Here is a 13468-nt window from a genome sequence, read left to right as displayed (position 1 = left end):
TGGCATCTCTTTGGCTTCGATGCCAGTACACAATATGGAGAAAGGAGTAGGCCTTTCGGAGCCAGTTTGAGCGAGGGGGTGGAGCTCTTGGACCCGCCCCCTTGTTTACTTCTCCTTTAGGACTGTTTTACTGTGCCTGCGCACTGGCCGCTCCACCTTTAACGTCTGTGACGTGACTTGAAACCTCGTGGTTCAAGTTTAACCACCCCATTCTGAAAAATGGTTACACCCATTCCTATTCCAGAACAGATGGGGACGCCACCACTGTCTGGGCTTGAGGGGAGTCTCCTATCCGGATGTGACAGCACGCTGACCCGGAAAAGGAGGGAGCCGGGGCAGTGAGGCCTCGGCCGCGGCTATGGAGGGCGCCGGTTACAGGGTAAGCACTGAAGACGCATTCTTTCGCTTCTGTCTATGCGAAACACCGCCCTCCGGTGGTCTGCTTCTTTTTCAGGCCTTGCAGGGACTCTGGGAGCCCAGCACCTCCTTAACAAGCACACCATTCCCTTAATAAACGCGCTGTCACCCTTCCTTCCACTGCCCTAGGGAGACCCATATCATTTAGCCCTGCCCCCTGGGCCTCGCCCAGTTTGGAATGCACTCCCCCTTTCTCCCCTCCCCATCCTTCGGAGTGCCAGAGAAGCCTGGATCTATACAGGCTTCACTCCGGGCCCCATCCCCTAGGTAAATGTACCCGGGCCCCGCCCCCTGGTGAATAGCTCCTCCCCCGAGTCTGCTCCCATTGGCTCTCTTTAGGGCCCCACCCCCTTGAGTGTCTTCCCACGCTTGGGCCCTGCCCCTCAATGGTCCCGTTCCTAGGTGGTATTTGAGAAAGGAGGCGTGTACCTGCACACCAGTGCCAAGAAGCACCAAGACCCGGACTCCCTCATCGCCGGCGTCATCCGTGTTGTGGAGAAGGTAGGCCAGGAGAGAGCAGGGCTCGAGCAGGCCCAGAGCAGGATGGAGGCGACATCTGTAGGAGTATAGTGTGGAGGTCAGCAATGAGACATTAGGAAGGAGAGGTGGCTTTCTAAGGCTGAGGGTCCAGAACTGGGAGGAAGTTTGGAAATACGGTTTGGGGAGTTTGGAGGGAAGCCCCCCCCCCAACCCCTCTTTTTTTCACTCAGGACAATGACGTCCTCCTGCACTGGGCTCCTGTAGAGGAGGCTGGAGATTCCACCCAAATCTTCTTCTCCAAGAAGGTAGGCTACTCTTGCTTCCCCTTTGTCCACTTGCTTTTTTCTAGGTCGAGGCAGTGGAAAGCATTTGAAGGACTTGAATACAATTCCAGACCAACCCTAGGAGCATGTGTGGTCCTGGTTGGGACCTAAGTTCTCTCTGTTCCTCACTTTCCTTTTCTCCGTGAAATGGGGCTGAAGATCCCCATTCACGGAAAGAAAGTAGACGCTATGAGATTTGTGGCCATGGGGGTAGCTGCCTGCCTCCTCACCCCCTTTGCTTCTTGGGAGAGCTCTGCCAGGGTGCAAGAGGACAACTCAGCCTGTGGATTCAGGTTCCACGGGCTCTCAGCCCATAAGGACTTGACGGAGTGTGGCATTTTCTCTTGGGCAGTCCTGCCATCATGTCCAGAGAGGGAACAAGACCCGACAGAGGCTACTCATCCACTTCGCCAAGATTCCTTCTTTCCCTGGGTACAAGACCTCGCCCTTCTCATTTCCAGATGTCTCCTTGTCAGGCCCTTGTGCTGGATGGTGCTGGGACCCAGAGATGAATCCAACCCAGACACTGCCTAAGTCCTCCCTCACCCCTCATTCTGTTTTTGAGAAATTGAGGCACGATGAGAGGAAGCCTCATCCTCTCCTGAGGTCAGAAAAGCTAGGAAGTACTGGAACTTGGATTTGAACCCAAACATACTGATTCCAGAGCACGTTTCTTTCTGGGGAGCAGACATTTGGGCTGGGACTCTAAAGTTGAGAAGCAGGCAAGAATATATTTCAGCGGGGACTTCCCTGGTGGTCTAGTGGTTAAGACTCTGTGCTTCTACTGCATGGGGCACGGGTTTGATCCCTGGTTGGGAACTAAGATCCCACATGCCACGCAGCACGGCCAAAAAAACAAAAGAATATGTTTCAGGGACAGCAGGAAGAAGGGTGTTTCAGGGCACAACGGAACGTGGGACATCTCTGTAGAGGGTTTTGCTGGAAAGATGGTTGGGCCTGAAATGCCTGGCTGAGAAGCTTGGACTCTGTTCTGGGGACCAAGGTGAGCCTTGGGAGGGGAAAGGTATGGGTATGGAAAGCCCCATCTGGGGGGTCATGTGGGAGATGGATGGAAGGACCAAATGGAGGGAGATTGGGGGCTGGGAGGTCGGGGAGGAGGCCAGTGTGATGGGCCAGGAAGAGAGGATGAAGCCTCAGCTGGGGCCCTGGGGTTTCAAATGGAGATTCCAGAGCCTCCCCTATGGAAGGTGAAGCAGCAGCAACCAGGATTTTGCATTTTCACCAACCTCACAGGCAGTCTGAGTGCCTTTCTTGAGAATATTGCTGTTCTCCTTGGCGCTCTTATTTTCAAATAACAGAAACCCACTGAGATGGGCATCAATGGGAAGGGCACATATGAATTCAGGATACATTCAGCTCCAAGGAACACAAAACTGAGCTGACAACACAGTGAGCAAACAAGTTTGTTTCTTTCACCTCATAAGACTCCAAAAGGTATGAGGCTGCTGTCCTTGGTTAGTGATATCAGGGCCTGGATTGCTGAGAACCTACTGTGCTTGCTCTAGTGGTGTTTAAATGACCACTTCAGCTGCAGCCATTGCGTCTGCCTTTTAAGGCAGGAAAAAGGGGCCAGCAGGGTACCAATCGTATCTGTCCTTTTTATCAGGAAAAACAAGAGATTTCCCAGAAACCTTCTCATGAGTTAGGAGTTGCATTTGGTTGTACGTAATAGAAACAGGAATACCAGCGACCTAAACAAGATAACAGCTCATTTCTCTCTTTTTACAAAGCCCAGAAGTCAGCAGTATAGGTTCATATGTTATCAATGACTCAGCTTCCTTCCAACTTTGCTCTGTGATCCTCAGCATGTGGCATCCATCCTCAACATGTGGCATCTGTCCTTAAGGCTGCCTTCTGGTCCAGAAGGGCTGCTGGAGCTCCAGCCTTTTTAACTGTTTTTGTTCACTCTACATGTGCATCTCAGGTTGGCAAAAGAGCTCTGCTCATCATGATTACTCAAGGAAGCATGCTGCTAGAGCAGCCAGCATCTTAAAGGTCTCATTCCTTGTGGCAGAGGGAAAGAGATCTCTAGAAGTCTTTCCCTGGCAGTTAAACAGTCCATCTTGGAAGTGATATATCCCAGCCCTTTGGCCAGAACGAGTTGCATGTCTCCACTCAGCCAGTAGAGTTCAATGAGCTGTAATCCTACTGTATGCCGAGGGGCGGAGAGCTGCAAATATTTGACAAACAACACTACTAATTATCATTATTTTGTGTAAACATTGGCAAAGTTATCAAATTCTTCATGTCACAAAACAGGGAGGGCACAGATGGCTTTGCCAGGGGCTGGTTTGGCAGCTTGTGGACAGGTGTCCCTGCCATTCCTTGGCCTTCCTTTCATGGCCCTGGTTGGCTGCCACAGTTCCAAACACCATGTCCTCCCTTGACAGCACATAGAGGCTAACCTGAATAGGGTGTTCACTCCTGTAGGTGCCCTTTTTATCAGGAATTCCCTTCTGCAAACTCCCTGCAGATGTGCCCTCAGCTTCCACTGGCCAGAGTTGGGTCCCTAGGCCACTCAGAAATGCAGGGAAGGCTGGGAAAGTGGATATTGGGATATTTCAGCTTCTGTTGCGGGAGTGGCTTGTCAGTCTGGAATATCCAGCAGAAATGGCTGTTGGGTAGACTCACAGTCTTGAGTCTTTCTAATCATGCAGGGTTTTACTGCAGGAGTCACAAAACACTCCAGTTACTTTAAGCAGCAAGGGGTTAAATGCAAAGACGTGGAGGCTTACAGAATTTTTACAAAAGCTGGAGGAATAGAACTGACGCTGCAGAACTGACCTGCCAGGGGAGCTGCCATCCAGTGAGGGCAGGGCTGTAGGGAATGGGACTGTCACTAGAGTTGTCAAATTCGAGAATACTACCATCAGAGCTGCTAATCGGCCCCACTGCTGCCCCAGTTACCGCTCTGTGTGCAGGAAGATGAAGACAGAGATAAGACTCCTCCTTTTTCCTTGTCAGCCAAACACCAGCCAGAGTGGCAGGAAGTTGCCCTTATCTAATTTCCACTTTGTAGATCTGAGTGCATCTGATTGGTAGGCTCTTGTGCCTGGAACGCAACTTCAGGGGAGCCTGGGAAATTTTTACCTTTCTAGCCTTTCCCATAGAGGAAGAAGATACATGAGCTGTGAATTCTTTCACAGTTGCTGCAATCCTCACACATTTTGTCCCCTCCCTGCCCTCCTCCATGGCTCATGGCCAGCATCATCGGCTTTTACTGCACTCTGACCCTCAGCATGGCCCTGCTCTGCATGGTTTCCCTGAATCTGCCCAACAGGCCCCTGAGCTCATGTCAATAAAAGCAGCCACCAGCTGGCCCCATGCTGGGCACTTCATGTTATTTTCATAACAAAATGCGAGCCAGCTATTTTTTTTCTTTTATTCAGATAGAATTCACTTACCATCAGACTCAAAAAAATTCAAGCTTTATGAAAACTTAAAATTGTCAAAGTGCATAATTCAGTGGTTTTTAGTATTCACACACGTTTGCAACCATCACCACCGTTTAATTCCGGAACATTTTATCATCCCTGAGAGAAACCCTGTACCTGTACTCCCCTTCTCCAGCTCCTGGCAACCACTAATCTACTTTCTGTCTCTATAAATTTGCCTATTCTGGATATTTCATATAAATGGAATCATACTCTGTGTGGTTCTTTGTGACTGGCTTCTTTTATTTAGGTTGCTTTCAAGGTTCATCCGTATTGTAGCATCAATTGGAACGTCCTTCTTTTTTATTGCTGAATAAAATTCTATTGTATGGATCTACCCATTTTGTTAATTCATCAGTTTGATGGACAGTGGGTTGTTTCCACTTCTTGGCAGTCATGAATAATGCTGCTGTGAACATTCATGTGTCGGTTTTTGTGTGGGTGTTCGTGTTTATTTCTCTGGGGTGTATACCTAGGAGCGGAATTGCTGGGTCATATTAGTAATTCCATGTTTAACTTTTTGAGCACCTGCCAGACTGTTTTCTACAGTGGCTGCACCATCTTACAATCCTACCAGCAGTGTAAGAGGTTCCAGTTTCTCCACATCCTCACCAACACTTGCTATTGCCTGTCTTTTTTTATTCTAGCCATTCTAGTGGGTGTGAAGTGGTATCTGATTGTGGTCCTGATTTGAGTTACTCTAGTAACTACTACCTACTTATTTTAAGGACAGCGACCTCCGGCAGTCTGACTGCAAAGCACCCCAACCCCTGCCTAGCTGTCTGCTTTCCACGTGGGGGTGCTTTGGTTAGAGCCACCATGAGACTTGGCTTCAAGTCCTGGCACATTCCCTGGCTGCACTGGGTGACCGACCCTGAGAGCAAGTGCTGTGCCCTCTTTGTGCCTCAGTTTCCCTCTTTGTTCAATGGGGCTATCTCCCAGGGTGGCCTCGAGGCTCAGATCTGGAAACTCTGAATCCACAGTCCCTCAGTCTCTTTTCCTGTCTTCCCCCAAGGACACCAGTGGGGGAGACTCCTGCACCTCTGAGGAGGAACCAACCTTTGACCCCGGCTATGAACCCGACTGGGCCGTCATCAGCACCGTGCGGCCACGGCCCCGCCACTCAGAGCCCACGAGAGGTAGACTAAGCTGGTGCCCCTGGGGGGGCAGGTGGAGACACGACTTACCCTCAGTGGTCATGGCTTCATGGGCTTTGCTGCCCACGGTCAAGATGGCCGCCCACACTGGCCTCCAGTCCCAGGAGAGTGGGTGAGGGGTGCAGGGCGGTCCCCAGCCCAGGTCCAGCGTGGCCGGCGTCTCTGGGGTTTGCAGCTTTGCTCATCAGGCCGGGCTCCCTGATTGGCTGTGGGCACCTCCACGTAAGTCCTGCCCATGGAATTTTCCAGGCTGTGGCGGTGACGGTTGCAGGGTGACAGGGTAATTCGGGCCACCCTGGAGTCGCACAGGGTGCTGGGGGCACCAGAGGAGGTATCTAGCCCCCTAGGGGGCAGAGAAGTCTTCCAGGAAGAGGTGGTGCCACAGCCTAGCTCTGAAGGCTGCTTGAGAGTTTTCTCTCCCTGCAGAGAGCAGCGGGGGGCAAGGCCAGAGGTGTGGGGCACTAGGTGTGTTTAGGAAACCACAGCCTTTTTGTTGTGGCTTGAGAGGGGTCTAGAGTGAAGAGAGGGTCAGAGGTGAGACAGGCAGGGTTGGGGGGGGGCAGGGGACAGATGTGGGGAGCCTGGGGAGATTTGGGGGCAGGCACGCGTCCCCCAGGCTCCCCTCCACTTTTACTGGGTTCCTTTCCCAGAGGGCCTGGGGCTGGCTCGCAGTGGGCTCTGAGGAGATGCCTGAGCCGCCTCTGGCTCCCCGCCCCCGCCCCCGCCCCCCGCCTGCTCCCGACGCTGCTGTCCCCCTAGGTGCAGAGCCCAGCTCCCCCCGGGGCTCCTGGGCCTTCTCCGTGAGTCTGGGGGAGCTCAAGTCCATCCGCCGTTCCAAGCCGGGCCTCAGCTGGGCATACGTCGTCCTGGTCACGCAGGCCGGAGGCTCCCTGCCCGTCCTGCACTTCCACCGCGGGGGCACCCGCGCCCTGCTCCGCGTCCTCAGCCGTTACCTGCTGTTGGCCAGGTGAGCCTTGTCCCAGGCCCCACCAGCCTGACTCCCTCACGGCTGTGAAAGTAATACAACCCAGACTGATTGAAAGGCAGGAAAAAGAGACTTGAGAGGCGCGTGTAACCGTGAAATCAAAGGGCAGTTTGACATCAGGCGGGACCCGGGTCCCAGAACGCAGAAGGAGTTGCCCTTTTTCCTTCTGAGTTTGCTGTCACTCTCTGGGGGCCCCGGTGGGTAGAAAGCACCTCTTTCCCACGTTCCAGCAGCATCCTGGGGCTGCTTCTCGTTGGCCTGTCCCTGAGTCAGTCACCCCGGCCAGGGAGGTGGAAGGCCCTCGTTGACCAGCCCTGGGCCCTGTGCCATCCCTGGGGTCCAGCTGTGGTCTCAGGCCTGAGACGAGGGATTCCCCAAGGGCAGTCGGGACACTGAGGAAAAAAAAAAAAAAGCGGGGCACCCTGCGTGTGTGTCACCCAGACGCCCTGCCCGCAGCTCCCCGCAGGACTCCCGCCTCTACCTCGTCTTCCCGCATGACTCCTCGGCCCTCTCCAGCTCCTTCCACCACCTCCAGCTGTTTGACCAGGACAGCTCCAACGTGGTGTCTGTGAGTCCCCGGCGCCGGGCTGGCCGGTGTGGGCAGGGAAGGGCGGGCCGTGTAGGCCCGGCGGGGAGGGTGGACGGTGACCGCCCCTCGGTGCTGTCCCCAGCGCTTCCTCCAGGACCCCTACTCCACCACCTTCAGCAGCTTCTCCCGTGTGACCAACTTCTTCCGGGGAGCACTGCAGCCGCACCAGGAGGGGGCCTCCCCTGACCTGCCTCCGGGCCCCGATGACGAACCCGAGCCTGGGTTCGAGGTCATTTCCTGTGTGAGTATCAGGGTGGACGCTGCTGCTCTTTGGCTGTCACCATGGGCATGGGACTGCATTTCCCTGGGCCTCTGTTTCCCCAGTGAGATGGGGATAATAACAGCACTGCCCTCATCGGGTTTCATGAGTGACTTGGTGGAAGGTGCTTGTAGCCTGTGCACCTGGTGCCTGTTATTACTGGGGGGGCTTTCCTGACTTGGGGGGTGACTTTTTCACTGACCCACCCAAGGAGATGCTTCCCGCCCCGAACGTTCTGTCCGTCTGTGCAGCTAAGAAGGGCTCTAAGCTGACTCGGAGTGGCCCGCGGTGGGGCTGGGGAGCGCTGCTGGGCCGAGGCCCTGGGCTCACTCGTCCTGTGTCCCGCAGGTGGAGCTAGGGCCGAGGCCGGCTGTGGAGCGGGCGCCTCCGGTCACAGAGGAGGAGTGGGCCCACCACGTGGGCCCCGAGGGCCGCCTGCAGCAGGTCCCTGAGCTGAAAGCCCGCATCTTCTCGGGGGTGAGGAGCCGAGTGGGGCGGGCAGGCCTGGGCAGGGTTGGCGGGCAGCCAAGAAGAGGCCCATCTGAGCTGCCCTCTGCCCTCCAGGGTCTGAGCCCCAGCCTGCGACGCGAGGCCTGGAAGTTCCTCCTGGGGTACCTGAGCTGGGAGGGCTCAGCCGAGGAGCACAAGGCCCACGTGCGCAAGAAAACGTGAGTGAGACGCCGTGGCTCCTGCCCTGCTGCGCTCCAGCCTCTGGCCTCCTGAGTCGACTGGAGGTTTTTGATCAACAGCATATCCCAGTGGGCGGCCCGGCACCGGCGCGCTACGCATGCACAGACGGGGGCCGGCCGTCGACCTGAGCACAGCGGGGACAGAGGCAGTGGGCCAGGCCCCGCCCCTGTAGGGCCCGTAGCCCACCTCCGATGCCGTTTTCATTCGGGCGCCGTGCCGTTTCAGTGGTCACCGCTTTGCAGCGGGCTTCCTAACCCCATGGGGCCGCCTCTCGTCGCTCCTGGTGTATCCTGTGCCTCTGCCGTGTGTCCCGGTCCCTGCCCCTGGTGCTCTCTGTCCAATGGGGGTGACAGACTTTGAACAACAACAACAACAAAATCCCACAGGGTGTTCTGTGTCATGAGAGATGTGGGGAAGGGGAAGCACAGGGGCGGTGACCTAGGCTGAGCCCTGTAGGATGAGGAGGCGGGTGGGGGGTGGGGGTGTCCCTACATCTCACCCCTCCCCTCCCCTCAGGGACGAGTATTTCCGCATGAAGCTGCAGTGGAAATCTGTGAGCCCGGAGCAGGAACGGAGGAACTCACTGCTGCACGGATACCGCAGCCTCATTGGTTGGTGGGGGGGCAAGGGTGGGATGGTGAGACCAGGAACAGCCGGGAGGGACCCGAGGGAGCCCCCTGTCTCCCTGAGAGCAGGAGCGAGGCCATCTGTAGGGATGGAGGGGGAGTGAGACGGGGGTGAGCAGGGAGGAGTGGCCCTGGGGTCGGGGATGGGGGGAGCACGGGAGGGGAGCCAGGCCCCGTGGGTTCAGATCTACCACCTGCTCACTGTGAGATCTTGGCAAGTGATTCTGCCTCCCTGGGCCGCAGTCTCCCCATCTGTTGATGGTTTAGTAACTGTCAGCTGCTGGGAGGGTGTGGCGAGCTGGTGAGCGTGAAGCACAGCACTTCACGTGAGAGCGTTCGAGATGGTCTCTGGACGACCCACACCTGCCTAGGTGTGCTGGTGGCCGGCCGGCAGGGACAGGGCGCACCTTTCACGCCTTTGCACTTTGCCCCCTGTCCCCACAGAGAGAGATGTGAGCCGCACCGACAGGACCAACAAATTCTACGAGGGCCCCGAGAACCCGGGGCTGGGCCTGCTGAACGACATTCTCCTTACCTACTGCATGTACCACTTCGACCTCGGTGCGGCACAGCCCGGGGGAGTCGCTGGGGGCTGGCCTTGCGGGGGGAGCGCACTGCAGGCCTCGGCTGGGACCTGACCCCGTGTCCCCCCAGGCTACGTCCAGGGCATGAGTGACCTTCTCTCCCCGATCCTCTACGTCACTCAGAACGAGGTGGATGCCTTCTGGTGTTTCTGTGGCTTCATGGAGCTCGTGGTGAGGCTCGGCAGGGGTGGGAGACAGGCCCCCTCAAAAGCTGGGGTCTGGCTCCTCACGTGGCCCTCCCTCCCACAGCATGGGAACTTTGAGGAGAGTCAGGAGACAATGAAGCGGCAACTCGGGCAACTCCTGCTCCTCCTGAGGGTGCTGGACCCTCCGCTCTGCGACTTCCTGGGTACGTGTCTCGGCGGGTAGGCAGGGGATGATGGTGGGACCACAGACCTTGCTGCAGAGTCTCTGGGAGTGGCCACAGACAATGTCCAGGATGTTTGGACATAGTGCAAACAAGAGAAACATCCCCACAGAACCCAGAATTGATATGTAAAAGCAGGACTGCGGTTTGGAGCAAAACCTCAGCGAATGCAGATGTGGGTCCCCTACCCCTGCCAGACGCGCCCCTGCTGCCGGCTGAGGTGGCTCCTTCGTGTCCTGTCAGACTTTTCAGATGAAGGACCTGGGCGCAGCTCCTCACACTCCTCATCTCCAACCAGCTCTTATCTCCAATCACCCCTGAGCTGGGATTGGAAACTGGCTCTCTGGGCTCCTGGGGCGGGGACTGCTGCATTTCGGCTTTAAAATTTGACTGCATTGCTTGTTCAATGTAAAAAATGCAGGGAATTCACGTAAAGAAAAGAAAGTTAAAGTTGCTGTTGCTCGTACTATTTTTTTTGAATGCAGATAATGATAAGCTAATTTATTTATTTATTTATTTATTATTTTTGGCTGTGTTGGGTGTTCGTTGCTGCGCGCGGTCTTTCTCTAGTTGCGGCGAGCGGGGGCTACTCTTCATTGTGGTGCGCGGGCTTCTCATTGTGGTGGCTTCTCTTGTTGCAGAGCACGGGCTCTAGGTGCGTGGGCTTCAGTAGTTGTGGCACGTGGGCTCAGTAGTTGTGGCATGTGGGCTCTAGAGCGCAGGCTCAGTAGTTGTGGCGCACGGGTTTAGTTGCTCCGCAGCATGTGGGATCTTCCCGGACCAGGGCTCGAACCCGTGTCCCCTGCATTGGCAGGCAGGTTCCCAACCACTGAGCCACCAGGGAAGCCCTACATCATCAGTCTTATCGACTACATGGTGTTCTGTCCATCTTAATGATGTATAAGAATAGATTTAACCTGATCTGCTGGACTTTTAGGTTATTTGTAGTTCTTCACCATGATGAATCTATATTCGTGGATTATTTTTTTAGGTTAAATTCCAAGAAGTGATACTGTATCCAGTGCAGTACATATTTTTACATCTTTTGAAACATTTGTCTCCATCACTGCTTTCCCAGAAAGTTCTACCAGCTTACGTTTTTGCTAGCAGTGTACACGAGGGCCAGTTTCCTCACAACTCCCCCAGCTTTGGATGTTGAGTAGATTTTTCTCCCTGAGTGGACTGGTCTTACTGCCTCCCTTCCACGTGAGGGTGGGGACCACGGGGCTAGCTCACTTCATCTGGAGCCTGGAAGGCAGGATGGGAAAGGTTCCTGCTGACGCCGAGCATCCCTGCGCCCGCTCTGAAGCGCCCCCTCCACTTGCCCGGACTGGTGCGGGTTCTTACAGCCAGGGTGACTTCTTAGAGTCCAGTCCGACCACCGGGCGCCCTGTGAATTAGAGCGGGGTTGGAGTCGATTTTGAGCTTGCTTTCAGCTGAGTGCTGCCCCTCCCACCGCTGTCCTCCCCTAGACTCCCAGGACTCTGGCTCTCTCTGCTTCTGCTTCCGGTGGCTGCTCATCTGGTTCAAGAGGGAATTCCCCTTCCCGGATGTCCTTCGGCTGTGGGAGGTGAGCCAGCCAGTTTGGGTGGGAGGGCTGACAAGGAGAAATGGATTGGCTGTACTGCCAGTGGGTGGGGCAGGGAGGTTGGTGGGAGGTGGGCAGGGCGTGGGGCAGACCTGGTTGGGACCTGAGGCAGAGGCTTTGCAGTGACCCCTCCCCTGGGCACCGCTAGGTGCTGTGGACGGGGCTCCCTGGCCCCAGCCTGCACCTGCTGGTGGCCTGCGCCATCCTGGACATGGAGCGGGACACGCTCATGCTTTCAGGCTTCGGGTCCAATGAGATCCTCAAGGTGAGACCCTGGCTCCCTCCCAGTCCCCTCCCTCCCCCTGCCCATCCTGACCTGTGTGGAGAAGACACAGCACCTGGGTGTGAACTCCATGGAGGCTGGCCTTGCCCCTGTGCCACAGTACCTTTCGTTAGTAGGCACTCAGAATAGGATTGTTGAAAGTATGATTGGCTAAGCTGCGAGCACGGTGGCCAGGAGACGGGGTCTGTCCGTCTCCTACCCCATCTTATCCCTGGCTCCCTGCAGTGTCCTCACAGAGCATGTGGCCCATGCATGAGTGGGCCACCTGCCCCTGCCCCAGTGCATTAATGTGGGGCGCGGCCGCGGCGGTGGGGCTCGGTGCCCTTTTCCTTCCTTGAATACTGCGCCTGGCAAGCAGCCGGAGAGAACATGACCTCTCCTGATCCCCCAGCTCCACTGTGAGCCCCAAGAGGGCCAGCCCGGGCTGCCTTCCCTCAATCGTATCCCGGCACGAGGCACAGAGTAGGCGCTCGGGCGGTGGTGGCTGGGTGCTTGCAGGCAGGCAGGCCTGACCCACCCCCGCCCGCAGCACATCAACGAGCTGACCATGAAGCTGAGCGTGGAGGACGTGCTGACGCGGGCCGAGGCCCTCTACCGGCAGCTGACCTCCTGCCGGGTGAGTCCCTGACCCCTCCCGATAGCCCCCCAACCCCCAGCAAACCTCTTGACTTCTCGCTTCCTACCCGCCAACCCTCCAGGAGCTGCCCCACAACGTGCAGGAGATCCTAGGCCTGGCGCCCCCCGCAGAGCCCCAGAGCCCCTCGCCACCTGCCTCCCCACTGCCGCTGTCGCCCACCGGCGCCCTACCGGCTCCGCCGCCCCCCGCGGACACAGTCCCGCAGCCTGACAGCAGCCTGGAGATCCTGCCGGAGGAGGAGGAAGAGGAGGAATGTGCGGACTCTTAACTGTGTGGGCGAGGCGGCCTGCTCAGTACCAGACACTTTATCCAGCTCCCCCCCACGACCCCGCCCCTCCCGGAGGCTGGGGAGGGGAGGCGCAAAGAGGGGCGGGGCTCTCCACCAGGCCTCCCTTCTCTTAGCTGGTTTCTTGAAACTCACACTTTCCTATCTAGTTGGCCTCGAGTAGGTGGAGGAGGGAGGCCACCATGTTGGCTTGGCTCTGGATGGAGAGGGGGTGGTGGCTCGTGGTCTCCTCTGACCACTGTGCAGAGTCGATGTCTGACCACTGTGACCCTGATCCGGCCAATGAGGCCTAAGAGGAGGCCCCCTGGGGGTGAGTGGTGGCGGTTTGTGGAGGCAGGGCTCCCTTACCTGCCTGAGTCTGGGGCTTTTGGAGGAGTTAGGATGGGGTGCTGGGGTGCAGGGGCACATCCCGGACATAACCGAGATGGAAGGGCCTGCGGGGCTGTTCCCTCTGGGGCCCTGCCTACCAGCTTCTTGTTATGAGAAAAATAAACTCGTGTTTAACCCAATGTCGGCTGGGCTTTTTGTTACTTACATAAGGATCCCGCTGTGTCGTGACAGCCGTGGTGGGCACTGTGATTAACGTTTACCAGCGGCGCAAAGCGGTGTCCATCCTGTACCTCCTACTCCCCCAAACGGAGCCCACGGCCCAGGAAGAAGTAGGACAGCTTCTGGGACTCCAGGACAGGCGCAGCCCTTTCTACCAAGAGGGCTAATGGTTTTGCTCCCTGCAAACTGGGGA

General features: G+C 56.6%; 1 protein-coding gene across 1 annotated transcript; it reads left to right on the top strand.

Moving 5' to 3' along the window:
- Positions 1-209: 209 nt before the first annotated feature.
- On the top strand, positions 210-13235 carry TBC1D17 (TBC1 domain family member 17). Its single transcript, XM_059903625.1, has 17 exons — positions 210-379; positions 820-918; positions 1128-1202; positions 5691-5814; positions 6592-6799; positions 7274-7385; positions 7489-7647; positions 8014-8142; positions 8230-8333; positions 8872-8966; positions 9426-9542; positions 9636-9736; positions 9815-9914; positions 11405-11502; positions 11669-11785; positions 12333-12419; positions 12502-13235. The coding sequence occupies exons 1-17, from the start codon at positions 359-361 to the stop codon at positions 12706-12708; spliced, it is 1953 nt and encodes a 650-aa protein (XP_059759608.1). The 5' UTR covers positions 210-358; the 3' UTR covers positions 12709-13235.
- The last annotated feature ends 233 nt before the right edge of the window (positions 13236-13468 follow it).

Source organism: Balaenoptera ricei, chromosome 19 (genome assembly GCF_028023285.1).
Source record: "Balaenoptera ricei isolate mBalRic1 chromosome 19, mBalRic1.hap2, whole genome shotgun sequence".
Classification (NCBI taxonomy): domain Eukaryota; kingdom Metazoa; phylum Chordata; class Mammalia; order Artiodactyla; family Balaenopteridae; genus Balaenoptera; species Balaenoptera ricei.
This window is presented reverse-complemented; position numbering and strand designations above follow the sequence as displayed.

What these genes read in the sequence shown, in the direction of transcription:
- TBC1D17 (XM_059903625.1), top strand. Translation starts at nt 359, where the DNA reads ATGGAGGGCGCCGGTTACAGG. An exon ending in CGTTACCTGCTGTTGGCCAG is followed by an intron (nt 6,800 to 7,273) that starts GTGAGCCTTGTC and finishes CCCTGCCCGCAG; the next exon opens with CTCCCCGCAGGACTCCCGCC. An exon ending in TCCGCTCTGCGACTTCCTGG is followed by an intron (nt 9,915 to 11,404) that starts GTACGTGTCTCG and finishes GTCCTCCCCTAG; the next exon opens with ACTCCCAGGACTCTGGCTCT.